At 39.7% G+C, this 15,043-nt stretch overlaps 1 protein-coding gene across 1 annotated transcript; it reads right to left on the bottom strand.

Moving 5' to 3' along the window:
* Positions 1-823: 823 nt before the first annotated feature.
* Positions 824-1,546, bottom strand: LOC134077151 (claudin-9-like). Its single transcript, XM_062532577.1, has one exon. It carries the CDS (start codon positions 1,544-1,546, stop codon positions 824-826), a length of 723 nt encoding a protein of 240 aa, XP_062388561.1.
* Between the last annotated feature and the right edge of the window lie 13,497 nt (positions 1,547-15,043).

The following is a 15,043-nucleotide window of genomic DNA, read 5'->3' as shown; positions in this document are numbered from 1 at the left end:
AAGAGGGAAAAAGAAACACCTAAGGTAAATCACCATTCTGAACCCCCCCCCCCCAATTGAAACAAAAACCCATTTAAACCCTTTATCTTTAACTGCCCTGTTTCCATCTATCATCAAACATCTTCCTGCAACCCTCTCCCCAATACCTAATACCACTGAGATAATACTAACACTTCGGAAATGACATGGGAAATACCCCAGTTTTCCAACCCAAGTACCATCTACAGTATGGCCTTCTTTCAAATAATTACACCCTTGTAGAGGATTTTGTTGAACTCTCGCGAGGGTGAAGTCTGAAATGAGATGTTTTGTGATTATTGCTAAGGCAAACGTATATGGGCAAAGGTAAAGTAAGGCAATTTTATTGTACAGAGTGGTCTCTGGCTCTGGTTCCATCTCAGCTTTGGTTCCATTTTGTAGGAAACTTCAGAGGCCTATTAGCCCCTTAAATGCCATCACTCAATGTGCCCAATGTGACCTTTTGACCTCCAAAAGAAATACATCACTTCCTCTCACCTTCTCATGATATGTGTTCTATAACCCTGTGATATGTTCTATAGTTCCATTCCCTCCCATACACATACAGTAACCACATAACACACACATAACCACCACCACCACCACCACCATCCTCATTTAGCCTCTAACGTGTTCTTTCTAACCTCTAAAATCATACCGCATCACTTCCTGTGCCCTTCGGCTGACGTGCACCATAGAATACCTTCATCCACTTCACCCTCCCCGTCCCTCTGTCCACCATCCACCACCCGCCCTCCTGCCCCGCCCCCACCTTAGACTTGTTCTTTCTCCCTCTGGGACTCCGTCAGACGTACGCCTTCTCCTTCTTCCCCTCGGGGGGCGTGGGCTGCGGGTTGCTCTTGCCTCCCCCGTAGGCTCCGGCAGCTGCCACTCCTCCCGAAGTCCCACCCCTTCCTCCTGCTCCTCCTCCGGTGGGCGGAGCCGAGCCGGCGTTGATCAGAGCCCCTCCCACCAGCATGAGCAAGGCCACGCCCCAGCCCAGGTAGAGGGCGGGCCCCAGCTCCCGCTTGAGCGGCGGCGCCACGGCCGGGTCGTAGAAGTCCCGCACCACCGCGTACGCCGTCCAGCACACGGGCACCAGGAAGACCGCGGCGGCCGCCGCGAACAGCGCCCCGCCCGCCCGCGCCAAACGCGCCTTGCTCTCCCGCACGCCGATGTCCACCTGCCCGCCGTCGTCGCCCAGGCAACGGGTGCACTTCATGCCCAGCACGGAGAGCCCGAGCGCGAGCACGCCCATCAGCAGGGCGAGGAGCGCCAGGCCGCGGCGGAGCTGGGTGCCCGCGGGCAGCGCCAGGCCCGAGTCGAAGCTCTTGCACTGGGTGTGGCCCGAGCCCGGGCGCACCAGGCAGCTCATCCACAGGCCCTCCCACTGGGCCTCCGCCACCACCAGCTCGCCGCCCACGAACGCCGACACGCGCCAGAACGGGGCGGCCGTCACCAGCGCCTCGCCCACCCAGCCCAGCACCGCCAGGAGCACGCCCAGCACCTGCAGGCCCGTGGTGGCCATGGCCACAAGGACGAGGAGGGAGGGAGAGAGGGAGGGAGGGAAAGCTGGAGCAATGGAAGATGGAAGAAAGAGAGAGAGAGAGAGAGCAATGGACGATGACAGAAAGAGAGAGAGAAAAGGAGAGAAGGAGGGAGAGGTGCAAGAGGTTGTGAAACTTAGAGCAATGGAAGATGAAGATAGAGAGAGAGAGAGCAATGGACGATGACAGAAAGAGAGAGAAAAGGAGAGAAGGAGGGAGAGGTGCAAGAGGTTGTGAAAGCTAGAGCAATGGAAGATGGAAGAAAGAGAGCGAGAGAGAGCAATGGACGATGACAGAAAGAGAGAGAGAAAGGGAGAGAAGGAGGGAGAGGTGCAAGAGGTTGTGAAACCTAGAGCAATGGAAGATGAAGAGAGAGAGAGAAAGAAAGAAAGAGAGAAAACAATGGGAGACGAAAGAAAGAGAGAGAGAAAGAAATAACAGATACAGCTAACACAAAAGAAAAGGGAGATCCAGTTGAGCGAGATCTTCTGTTGTTTGCATATCAGAGATGTTCCATTTCTCTGCTGTCCTCAATCAAGTCCTGTGTGCTGTTAGCCGTATCCATGTGGATAAGAAGATCTCTTGAAAGACTCTTACAAATTGAAGCAATGCGAACGGTGGGTATTATGATGATGATGATGATGATGATGATGACGATGATGAAGTTTTGAGTCTGAAGAGGCAAGCCTCGGTCTTCTTCTATGCAGAAACAGAACCAGACAATAATCTCAATCAAACCAAATATGTCCAAGAGCTATTCATGTATTACATTCATCTCTTGATGTTACTCACAATCAGGGAAATTAAATGTTATTTATATATTAATCAAATTCTTCAAATATTAAACAATCTAAATAGAAATTTCACATTTATAATGGAAATAGCCAATGTTTTAGAATGACAATTCAGGGGTTGTAGAAATATATTTTTCCATTAGTTAGAAACTAATTGAATACGATTTGAATTGACAAGTTAATATTTCATCTGTTTTTAACAAGTATAACATGGCAACAATGCTCCAACAATACTCACATAAGAAGAGATCAGGGCAGTGAGGTTTCCATGTCCAACAGTGAGCTGCTCTGACCGATGCTCTCTGTGTTTGCTCTCTCTCTCTCTCTGTGTGTGTGTGTGTGTGTGTGTGTGTGTGTGTGTGTGTGTGTGTGTGTGTGTGTGTGTGTGTGTGTGTGTGTGTGTCTGGCACTCACTCTGTGGAAATTATCCAGCTGTGTGGGACGATAGTAATGTTTGGCCAAGAAGGGAATACCATCTCTCTCTCTCTCTCTCTCTCTCTCTCTCTCTCTCTCTCTCTCTCTCTCTCTCTCTCTCTCTCTCTCTCTCTCTCTCTCTCTCTCTCTCTCTCTCTCTCTCTCTCTCTCTCTCTCTCTCTCTCTCTCTCTCTCTCTCTCTCTCTCTCTCTCTCTCTCCCTCTCTCTCAAACACACACATGTGTGCATACACACACACTGGGAGAGTGGGCTGCTATATTTGCAAATAGTATAATGCCAAGAGGAGACACACACACACACACACAAACACACACACATAGAGAATGAGCAGCAGTGTCCTTCAAACAGACACTGAGCTACCCCACCTCCCTCTTATGTGTACAACTTTCAATTCAACAGAAGTTTTATTTAATTTAATGTAATTACATTGGTGTCATTGACAACATAAAGAAAGATAAACTGTTCAGTCGAGAGGAACATGCCCTCTCCTCCCCCTATACCTGATGTCCTTGCTCTCATACTCAGTGTGTCCATTCCTGCTAACCTTTTATGTGCCTTTTTCCATAAGTCAGCATTCAGCATTGTAATTAAAAAACATGCCATTAATTTCCATTCATATGCAGATGATACACAATTATATATTTCCATAAAGCCCGATGAACCAACCCCGTTAGCCAAACTCAACACATGTCTGAGAGACTTAAAAATTTGGATGACTAGTAACTTCCTGCTATTGAACTCAGATAAAACAGAAGTTTTATGCACCCTTTTCCATAACTCAGCATTCATGGGAATGATAATTACCACACATTCATGCTACGCAGGATTAGCCTACAGTACATAAAGGGAGGCTGAAAGCTCGAAAGGAACATCTGTAAATAAATGCCAGAAAATGTTTGCCACACATTTCTGTCTATTCACCAACATGTTTACAAAACACTTTTGCACACCTCTCTTTTGTGGGGACAGGTGCGTCGGAATAGGTTACCCAGATAAACTTGTAAAAGAGAATCCTGCACACCATCCATTATGCATGTATGCATTTATTTAGAATTCACAACGTTTCACCTGAGGAAGGTCCATGACCGAAACGTTGTGAATTCTAAATAAATGTATGCATGCGTAATGGACGGTGTGCGGGATTCTCTTTTACAAATTCCACAAGATGTAACAGGAGCCAGATTCCTTTTATTAGCATTCTTAACACTTCCAGCCTCTCAAACTCAATCACGTATCGATCTTTTGAAGACTTATCGTTAAGTCTTTGAGGTCTCAGGGCTGAAGCACACTGGCACCGACAGAGTGCTGCACTCCGTTGGATTCATTCTTATATCTGAACTGACCAACATTTGACATACACAACTCGGCCATTCACACCGTTTAGCATTAGTTGTTCATGTTCCACAAATGTTCAGTTGTTACTATGACACATGTCCAGTAGATGGCACTATTTACTGTGTGATTCCTACAGTGCACCACACGATTGGCAGGAAAACATAGCAGACTTACACTACAGTATTTAGACTTACACTACAGTATTTTTGCATAAGTCATTCAAAACACTACAGCAGTGACAATCACTGCAGATGCAGTAGATGAAATAAAAAAAAACTTCAACAGTCAAATCAGTAACAAAGCAAAACAATTCAATATACTCTACCTCAATTCAGATAAATCCAAGAGGAAATGTGTGTAATATGTTTGTATTTTAAATTGCAGTATCAGTGGCATGTTGACCTTCATACCTCCAGGATCATTAAATGGAGTGGTAATCAGTGTTGGAATTATACTGCAGCAACGCCTGTGTCCTGATTGCCCCTTTGGAAATCGAATGTTTAAGGGTCATTGAATGAAGTGGTAATAGTCCTCAGAGTACCGCACTTTCACACGCCTACTCACTTCACAGCACAAAGAGGACATTCGTACTGTAACATAACATAACATACTATAACATAACATAAAATAGCACATTATAATTAGTTGTCTTTGCATTGAATGTGAATAACAGTGTGTTATTATCTTCAGCGTCCATGCTGTGATTTTCTCACAGGGGACCTCACGATTGATAGCCTGATACTCAGTTCTAGTCAGAATTTGGGTCTGATGCTGGTCCATTGGGATGGGATTATGGGGCGTGTCTCAACCAATACCGTTCAGCTAGCTTCCAGGGTAAATGATTGATAGGAAGCCACTACAAACTGACAATAATGTATCTGTAATAATGCAGAAGTAAACCAAACTGATAGTAGACCAATGACATTATACCCTTAAACCAAGAACACTGAACATGGATTGGATAGGATCGTTGTTTCCTTTCAAATCCAAATGTGGGCGCCATGTTGACCTTCGTATCTCTAGATGCAATAAACCATAACTGGCTCCAAAGGCTGTGCTGCTCTGTGGTTATATCAAATGTCAAGTCAAGTCTGCAGAGGAACATAAAATGGACACATTGATTTGAATTGAAATATATATATATATATATATATTTTTTTTTTATTTTGTAATTAATTTGATATATTCATAATCATGAAATGGCTGAACTGGCAATAGAGTATAAGACACCATAATGTGGTTAGTTAATCAAGTCTAATTTTTATGTGACTCCATTTTAATATATTGACTCTATAAATGTAAAAAAAACATTGCCTGCAATTATGTCCGTTACCCATTTAAAGATTCAGCTCTGTGATCAAGGATTTTAGGATGTTGAAATGACAGCAGGAAGATAATGCATTCGACAAGGAAATGTTGGTGAATCTGGCACATAACTGAAGCTTTCCCTTCATGAAATTAGCTTCCTCTAGAATCAACGGAACTGGTTTCATCAGACTAGTAGTAGTGGCGCCAATTTTTACAAAATATAAGGACAACTCTGACCATGCGCAACTCACATTGAGCAATGACGAGGGGCTTGGTTCGGGGTGGAAGGGGGTGTCTCACGTAGATGACGTTACTGGGGTGAAGTGAGTCGCATTAAGATCATGTCACTGGGATAGTGTAATGACGCAATGAGGGTAGGGGTGAGTTCAAAATCAAAATGTTTTGCAGTTTTGCTACGGTTTCTTGATTGAATGTGTAATTGCAACAGATAAAAGATAAGAATTTAAAGTTGAAAAGAAAGTTAAACTTATTACACCAATTTCTTTATCAGGCTCTGGAGTAATTCAGATAATAAAGCAAAGGAAAGCCCTCTTGGAGCGATTGTTTGATAAACAGAGTATTAATTGAAATTAAGGTTAACACAATAAAGAAGTGTTCCAATGTTGGCATGTGTTTCAAAAAGAATTGCGGAAGTATTTTCAAAGGGTCTGTTTTAAATCAAATCCCAAAGTCACTGCGACAATGATCATAGGTGCAATAAAGTAAATGCTTCTAAAGTCCATGTACCGTTCTGCAGTCATATCTCACACTGAGATTCGAGTAACTTCTGAGCGACGGGGATCACCAAAAAAATAATTCTATTAGATTTATCATTTTCCATTTTGAATGTGACATAGCCAATACAGTAAAACGAGAAGGGGTGAGTCGACAAGTCTTCATTTTATGCAATCTCTTATCTCAACAGAATGTTGTAATGATCATAAGGTTCGTCAGTAGTGAATCTCTGCTAATAGATTATGACAAAATGCACCTTTTCTTGTGATCTGTTTTTCTCTGACAAATATGGGAATGACAAAGTATATGCTACACCACATTCACAAAGTTATGGTTCAAATGTTTTAAATGGTTCAACTGTTTAATTTTTTTTTAGATTGCTAGTGTTTAGCATAAATCAGCTAAACAGTCCATGAGAAAGAACAATGGCGTCTGGGAGAGGCAAACGGCGGACTGCATCTATGCCTGCAGAAGACTCCGCTTCTGATGAAGGTCTGTTTGAAGTTGACTTTATCTTTATCAATCTAAACTGTCATATCTAAAGTTCATAAATAACGTTGTATCCATAATAATGGACTGTTTTGCTTTATATGCTTTGCCTGCAATACAATCTGGACAGATATTGAAGGTTTAGCTGATTGTATGGTGTGCTCCATTTAACTAACATGCAATATATAGATAGAGAGATAGAAAGATAGATAGATAGATAGATAGATATAGATAGATAGATAGATAGATAGATAGATAAATAGATAGATAGATAGATAGATAGATACTTTATTGATCCCCAAGGGGAAATTCAAGACTGAGAAAATATCGACTGTCTTATTTTTTTTAATATCAATATAGATATAGTTTATTTGGCTTTAAAGCACCTTTGGACACTTATCCATTATCCCACAATATTATTTTCATTAAAGAATGTAGATTGACTAGAGCGGGACCTGCCACTCCTTCAAGTAAGTTAATCCTTTTATTTTAGTTCAACTTCAGTCAGCTTCAGTCAACTTCATGTCATTGTGAGCCAGGATGTATCTGTTTTTGTTTTTTTTTGTTGGTGAACAGAAAGTAGAATATGTGAATCTGAGTAATGTAATGGATAATTAAGATCCACACTGTAACATTAACCATGCTGATGTCAACATTGACTTTATTAAGGGAGAAGAAAGGCCCCACCACCTGGAAGTAAGCTTTTGACTCTATAATTGATAGACCCTTTTGAATTTAACAATGCCAGAGACATGTCTTTCCTTTATTTGGGAAAAAAACACAAAAAAATTGAATCAATGCTTAAGGAGAATCCAATTATGTCAAAAATGGACAAAATGATTCGTGTTCATTGCTTTTGCTGGGTCTACAAATTCAATATTTCAATAGCCTACCAAGCATGCACCCACACAGACACTTGACACAGACAGCATTTTGCCTTTTATAAATCCATGCATAACTCAAATGAGTTTGAAGCCATTGTTTTAAAGTAAAATAACTTGTATTGATTTCACTGTGATTTCAGGCAATTTTGGTTGTTGTTGCCAAATGGAACTTATTCAAATCTATTTCCACAGCGTCACCCAAAACACTAACTGGTCCAGGGTCTCCAAAAGCCACACCCACACAAAAGAAGACAGGAAGCAGAGGTGAGGTCACCTGTGATCAGACATTTTGGATGATTTGAACTGGGATAATGTATAGAACGTTGATGATTGTCGGAAAACGTGTGATCAGGTGCTTTGGCTGATTTTAAGTAAGGGATAATGTATGGAACGCCAGTCATTATCAGAAATAATTATACGGCTCTTCACAATGCAAGTAGAAAACTCCATTGACTTGAATGGGATTTCCCAAAGTTCTTCCGGTCATTAAATCTGTTTAATGACCACTGCATTTACGCTAAGTTTTGCAGAAAATTTGCAACACACGTTGAATTTGAATGAAACATTCTTTAGAACCAGGCTGTTCAATCGTCTGCTTTCACTTTTGAATGGAGTTCCATTGCAAGAAGCTATTATGAGACTAAAACCATACTAATAATTGCAATGAATTATTTATTCTAAGGACGAAAAAGAAGGGGCAGAAGTCATACCCCACCTCCTGACAGTAAGTGAGCATTTTTCATGTTTGTGGTTCTTGGGTCTTTGCAAGCAGTTTTGTTCAAACTTACAATGTCTTTACAATGGCATCAATAAACATTAACAATGAAATATAATATAGCATATTGTTATATACAAATTGTTCTTATAGAATAAGGTGTGAAAGCTTAAATTAAATACAATTATAAGTAAGAAATTACATAAACATTTTAACTTTGTGGAATTGAATTAGTATACAAAGTGAACAGATTAGTCTTGTTGAAGATTCAAAACTATTGTTAAACCAAAAAGCAGTAGATAGCTCATTTCACCAATGAGGATTCGCAGAAGTCTTAAGTTTTAAGGCTAGCAAGAACATCCACGTTTTTGAATGCTCACATGCTCAGACATCCTTCCATCAACAACATGATTTGCGTTCGTAAAATAAGATTATAAGCATAACATACGACACAACCCAGTTACACAATTTAACGGTGGGGCATTTTGTAATTTTCATGCCTAATATGTTCAATGGTATATGTGAATCAAAACTCAGATTTAAAAAATAAGCAGCACATGAAAAAACACTGTTTTACCCCCTACATTATCTCTAGTAAACTGTTACCGCTACAAATATGTTCCATTTTTTTCCACAGTGTCACCCAAAACACCAAGGAGTCCAGGGTCTTCCAAATGGACAGCCTCATATAGTCAGGCAGAAGGCAGAGGTATGAGCACATGGCAGGGAGTGCTTGTGTTGAGCTTGGTTTGCAATTAGCACATACAGCACACCCTGGGCAACCCCAATCCAGTTGGTATTGTTTTCAGTATCTAGCAGTGTTGGGCAAGTTACTGAAAATTAGTATTCAGTTACAGTTACTAGCTACTTCTTTTGAAAGTAATAGAATTACTTGCCCAGTTACTGTATATCAAAAGTAATTAGTTACTAAGAAAAGTAACTTTTAAGTTACTTTTATGTCTGCGCTTTAGATGTAAATACGAACAGTACTGAACAGTCAAACACAATAAACATATTTGTTTAGACCTAGTGGGTCGTCAAACACAATAAACATATTTTTTTAGACCTAGTGGGTCACTGACTCAACAGTTGACAGAGGATGCATGTCATCGATAACATACTTAACGGTATGGACACGGTTATAGTGACCAAAAAAATCACAGATCATTCACAGCAGTGGCAATCCTAGTCTGCTCAACCCACAGAAAATGGCTCATCTTGTTTCTATTTCATATTTTGAATTCATAATCATAAACTATATATATTGTGTTAACAGTTAATAGTACTTTAGCATCTGCATAATTACAGTGCATGAAAATGCACTGTACTGTTATTCCAAGTCTTCTTATTATTATTATTACAGTGCATGAAAATGCACTGTACTGTTCTTCCTAGGCTTCTTATTACAGTGCATGAAAATGCACTGTACTGTTCTTCCTAGGCTTCTTATTCTTCTTCTTCTAACGCACGCAATTCAGCTTCAACCGCTTAGCGTAGAAACTCCATTCAAACTATGTCGCGTAGGTCTTACTTACGCGATGTGTGCTTTGTATTTTTCAACTTTGTAACTTTTATACTTTTTAAACTATTAGTTAAAAACTATTACAATTTCCCCCATAGACTTAACATTGCTCATTATGACATCACGGCAGCAATTAGAATCTTACGCCAGGTGGCCGGCCACCTGGGCACCAACTGTCAGTTTCTCTCAGGCTTTACAATCTCTCTGAAGACTACATATTCTGTTCCCCTGTATCCTCTGCGCACAACAGTATCAAAATAAGTCCTCCTAATTCCATCCAACTTTATATCCATTCATCTTCTTCAAACCATTCACTCATCCACCCATTTTAAACAGTCTGCCTATAAACATCAATTAGACGCTCTACATTCAACTTTTAAACAATCTACTCTGTCTCAGGCTGGCTCTCTTAAGACTAGCCAGTTAAATTGATTACACCTGTATTTGTATCCACTACTCTCAGTAGAGAGCTGTGTCTCTCCATTCTACAAGAATATAAGGCACATTCCATCCAACATTCTATCCATTCATCTTCTTCAGACCATTCACTCATCCACCCATTAAACTGTCTATCAACATCTATTAAACAATCTGTCTATCAACATCCATTAAACTCTCTGTCTATCAACATTAATTAGACTATCTACATTCAACTTTTAAATTATTTACTCTGTCTCAGGCTTTAAGAGTACTCTGGCTCTCTAAGACTAGCCAGTTAAATTGATTACACCTGTGTCAACTACTCTCAGAGAGCTGTATCAGTGTCTCTCTTAACAAGAATATAAGGCACATTCCATCCAACCTTCTATCCATTCATCTTCTTCAGACCATTCACTCATCCACCCATTAAACTGTCAATCAATATCTATTAAACAATCTGCCTATCAACATCCATTAAACTATCAACATTAATTAGACTATCTACATACAACTTTTAAAGTATTTACTGTGGGTCCCTCTCAAGCAGCGTTTATATGTCCTCCCTCGCTCCTCGATCCTCAATGATCTACATAAAGAAAGATAGAAGAAGGGCTAGACTATCCCATTGTTGCCGCTCCATCATTCTTTATGTAGATCAGTGAGGAGCAAGAGAGGACGCGTAAACGCTATATGAGAGGCACCTTCTGTCTCAGGCTTTACGCATACAATCTCATTAAGACTACAGATCCTGTTTCACTACTTCCTCTGTCCACAACTGTTTCAAAATAAAGGTCCTCACTGCAATAACACACTATTAAATCATTTAACCATTGAAACTACTCAACTATTGAACTGTTCAACCATTCCAACTGTCAGTTATCATCCACTATGCCTCCAGTCAACTACATGAAACCTCCATGTACCTAGCAACCAACATAGCAACCATTAAAATTAAGTGTTTATGACCGTTTCCATAGCAACCAACATGATTATGCTGCAGTAACTTCTTGTTTCCTGATAGTGGCCACCATGGATACCCTAGCAACAAATGTTTCAAAATAAAAGTCCTCACTAGCAAGTTAGCTAGTTAGCATGGTTAGCATTGTTAGCATAGTTAGCATTTTTAGCATAACTGCAAAAAATCATCAACTAAGTTAGCTAATCAACCTGGTTAGCATTGTTAGCAAATTTAGCATAGTTGGCATTTTTAGCATTACTGCTAGAAATCATCGGTTAAGTTAGCTAATCAACCTGGTTAGCATTGTTAGTAAAGTTAGCATTGCTAGCATAATAAACATTTTTAGCGTAACTGCTAGAAATCATTAGCTAATTTAGCTAATCAACATTTTAACATGAATAGAAATCATTAGTTAAGTTAGAACTGGAACGTTTCATCTTTAAACTGTCTACCTTCACACTATCAACTCTCTGTAAACTATGCAACCACCATGTTTACCCTAGCTACACCTTAGTAACCATATCTACATTATCTATCTATTTTTGCATTTTCATGCACTGGTAATTCCTTGGAATTGCATTTCTAGTTATTAAACTTCTTCTTCTAACGCTCGCAATTCAGCTTCAACCGTTTAACGTAGAAACTTCATTCAAACTTTGTTGCGTAGGTCTTGCTTATGCCATATGTGCTTTGTATTTTTCAACTTTGTAACTTTTATACTTTTTAAACTATTAGTTAAAAACTATCACCATTTCCCCCATAGACTTAACATTGCTCATTATGACATCACGGCAGCAATTAGAATGTTACCCCAGCTGGTCAGCCACCTGGGCACCAACTGTCAGTTTCTCTCAGGCTCCTCTCTGAAGACTACATATTCTGTTCCCCTGTATCCTCTGTGCACAACAGTATCAAAATAAGTCCTCCTAATTCCATCCAACTTTATATCCATTCATCTTCTTCAAACCATTCACTCATCCACCCATTCTAAACAGTCTGCCTATCAACAACATCAATTAGACGCTCTACATTGAACTTTTAAACAATCTACTCTGTCTCAGGCTGGCTCTCTTAAGACTAGCCAGTTAAATTGATTACACCTGTATCTGTATCCACTACTCTCAGTAGATAGCTGTGTCTCTCCATTCTACAAGAATATAAGGCACATTCCATCCAACATTCTATCCATTCATCTTCTTCAGACCATTCACTCATCCACCCATTAAACTGTCTATCAACGTCTATTAAACAATCTGTCTATCAACATCCATTAAACTCTCTGTCTATCAACATTAATTAGACTATCTACATTCAACTTTTAAATTATTTACTCTGTCTCAGGCTTTAAGAGTACTCTGGCTCTCTTAAGACTAGCCAGTTAAATTGATTACACCTGTGTCAACTACTCTCAGAGAGCTGTATCAGTGTCTCTCTTAACAAGAATATAAGGCACATTCCATCCAACCTTCTATCCATTCATCTTCTTCAGACCATTCACTCATCCACCCATTAAACTGTCAATCAATATAAAACAATCTGCCTATCAACATCCATTAAACATTCTATCTATCAACATTAATTAGACTATCTACATACAACTTTTAAAGTATTTACTGTGGGTCCCTCTCAAGCAGCGTTTATATGTCCTCCCTCGCTCCTCGATCCTCAATGATCTACATAAAGAAAGATAGAAGAAGGGCTAGACTATCCCATTGTTGCCGCTCCATCATTCTTTATGTAGATCAGTGAGGAGCGAGAGAGGTAGCGTAAACGCTATGAGAGGCACCTTCTGTCTCAGGCTTTAAGCATACAATCTCATTAAGACTACAGATCCTGTTTCACTACTTCCTCTGTCCACAACTGTTTCAAAATAAAGGTCCTCACTGCAATAATACACTATTAAATCATTTAACCATTGAAACTACTCAACTATTGAACTGTTCAACCATTCCAACTGTCAGTTATCATCCACTATGCCTCCAGTCAACTACATGAAACCTCCATGTACCTAGCAACCAACATAGCAACCATTAAAATTAAGCGTTTATGACCGTTTCCATAGCAACCAACATGATTACACTGCAGTAACTTCTTGTTTCCTGATAGTGGCCACCATGGATACCCTAGCAACAAATGTTTCAGAATAAAAGTCCTCACTAGCAAGTTAGCTAGTTAGCATAGTTAGCATTGTTAACATAGTTAGCATTTTTAGCATAACTGTTAGAAATCATCGGTTAAGTTAGCTAATCAACCTGGTTAGCATTGTTAGTAAAGTTAGCATTGCTAGCATAATAAGCATTTTTAGCGTAACTGCTAGAAATCATTAGCTAAGTTAGCTAATCAACATTTTAACATGAATAGAAATCATTAGTTAAGTTAGAACTGGAATGTTTCATCTTTAAACTGTCTACCTTCACACTATCAACTCTCTGTAAACTATGCAACCACCATGTTTACCCTAGCTACACCTTAGTAACCATATCTACATTATCTATCTATTTTTGCATTTTCATGCACTGGTAATTCCTTGGAATTGCATTTCTAGTTAAACTTCTTCTTCTAACGCAGCCAAATCAGCTTCAACCGTTTAACGTAGAAACTTCGTTCAAACGTTGTTGCGTAGGTCTTGCTTATGCCATGCCTGCTTTGTATTTTTCAACTTTGTAACTTTTATACTTTTTAAACTATTAGTTAAAAACTGTTACACTTTCCCCCATAGACTTAACATGGCTCATTATGACATCACGGCAGCAATTAGAATGTTACCCCAGCTGGTCAGCCACCTGGGCACCAACTGTCAGTTTCTCTCAGGCTTTACAATCTCTCTGAAGACTACATATTCTGTTCCCCTGTATCCTCTGCGCACAACAGTATCAAAATAAGTCCTCCTAATTCCATTCAACTTTATATCCATTCATCTTCTTCAAACTATTCACTCATCCAACCATTCTAAACAGTCTGCCTATCAACATCAATTAGACGCTCTACATTCAACTTTTAAACAATCTACTCTGTCTCAGGCTGGCTCTCTTAAGACTAGCCAGTTAAATTGATTACACCTGTATCTGTATCCACTAGGCTACTCTCAGTAGAGAGCTGTGTCTCTCCATTCTACAAGAATATAAGGCACATTCCATCCAACATTCTATCCATTCATCTTCTTCAGACCATTCACTCATCCACCCATTAAACTGCCTATCAACATCTATTAAACAATCTGCCTATCAACATCCATTAAACATTCTGTCTATCAACATTAATTAGACTATCTACATACAACTTTTAAAGTATTTACTGTGGGTCCCTCTCAAGCAGCGTTTATATGTCCTCCCTCGCTCCTCGATCCTCAATGATCTACATAAAGAAAGATAGAAGAAGGGCTAGACTATCCCATTGTTGCCGCTCCATCATTCTTTATGTAGATCAGTGAGGAGCGAGAGAGGACGCGTAAACGCTATATGAGAGGCACCTTCTGTCTCAGGCTTTAAGCATACAATCTCATTAAGACTACAGATCCTGTTAACTGTTTCCTCTGTCCACAAATGTTTCAAAATAAAAGTCCTCACTGCAATAATACACTATTAAATCATTTGACCATTGAAACTACTCAACTATTTAACTGTTCAACCATTCCAACTGTCAGTTATCATCAACTATGCCTCCAGTCAACTACATGAAACCTCCATGTACCTAGCAACCAACAGAGCAACCATTAAAATTAAGCGTTTATGACCGTTTCCATAGCAACCAACATGATTATACTGCAGTAACTTCTTGTTTCCTGATAGTGGCCACCATGGATACCCTAGCAACAAATGTTTCAAAATAAAAGTCCTCACTAGCAAGTTATCTAGTTAGCATGGTTAGCTTTGTTAGCATAGCT

The sequence above is a fragment of the Sardina pilchardus genome, chromosome 1 (assembly GCF_963854185.1).
Source record: "Sardina pilchardus chromosome 1, fSarPil1.1, whole genome shotgun sequence".
In the NCBI taxonomy this organism is placed as follows: Eukaryota; Metazoa; Chordata; class Actinopteri; order Clupeiformes; family Clupeidae; genus Sardina; species Sardina pilchardus.
This window is presented reverse-complemented; position numbering and strand designations above follow the sequence as displayed.

Excerpts from the sequence above, each read along its gene's own strand:
- LOC134077151 (XM_062532577.1), bottom strand. The coding sequence starts at position 1,546 with ATGGCCACCACGGGCCTGCAGGTGCTGGGCGTGCTCCTGGCGGTGCTG.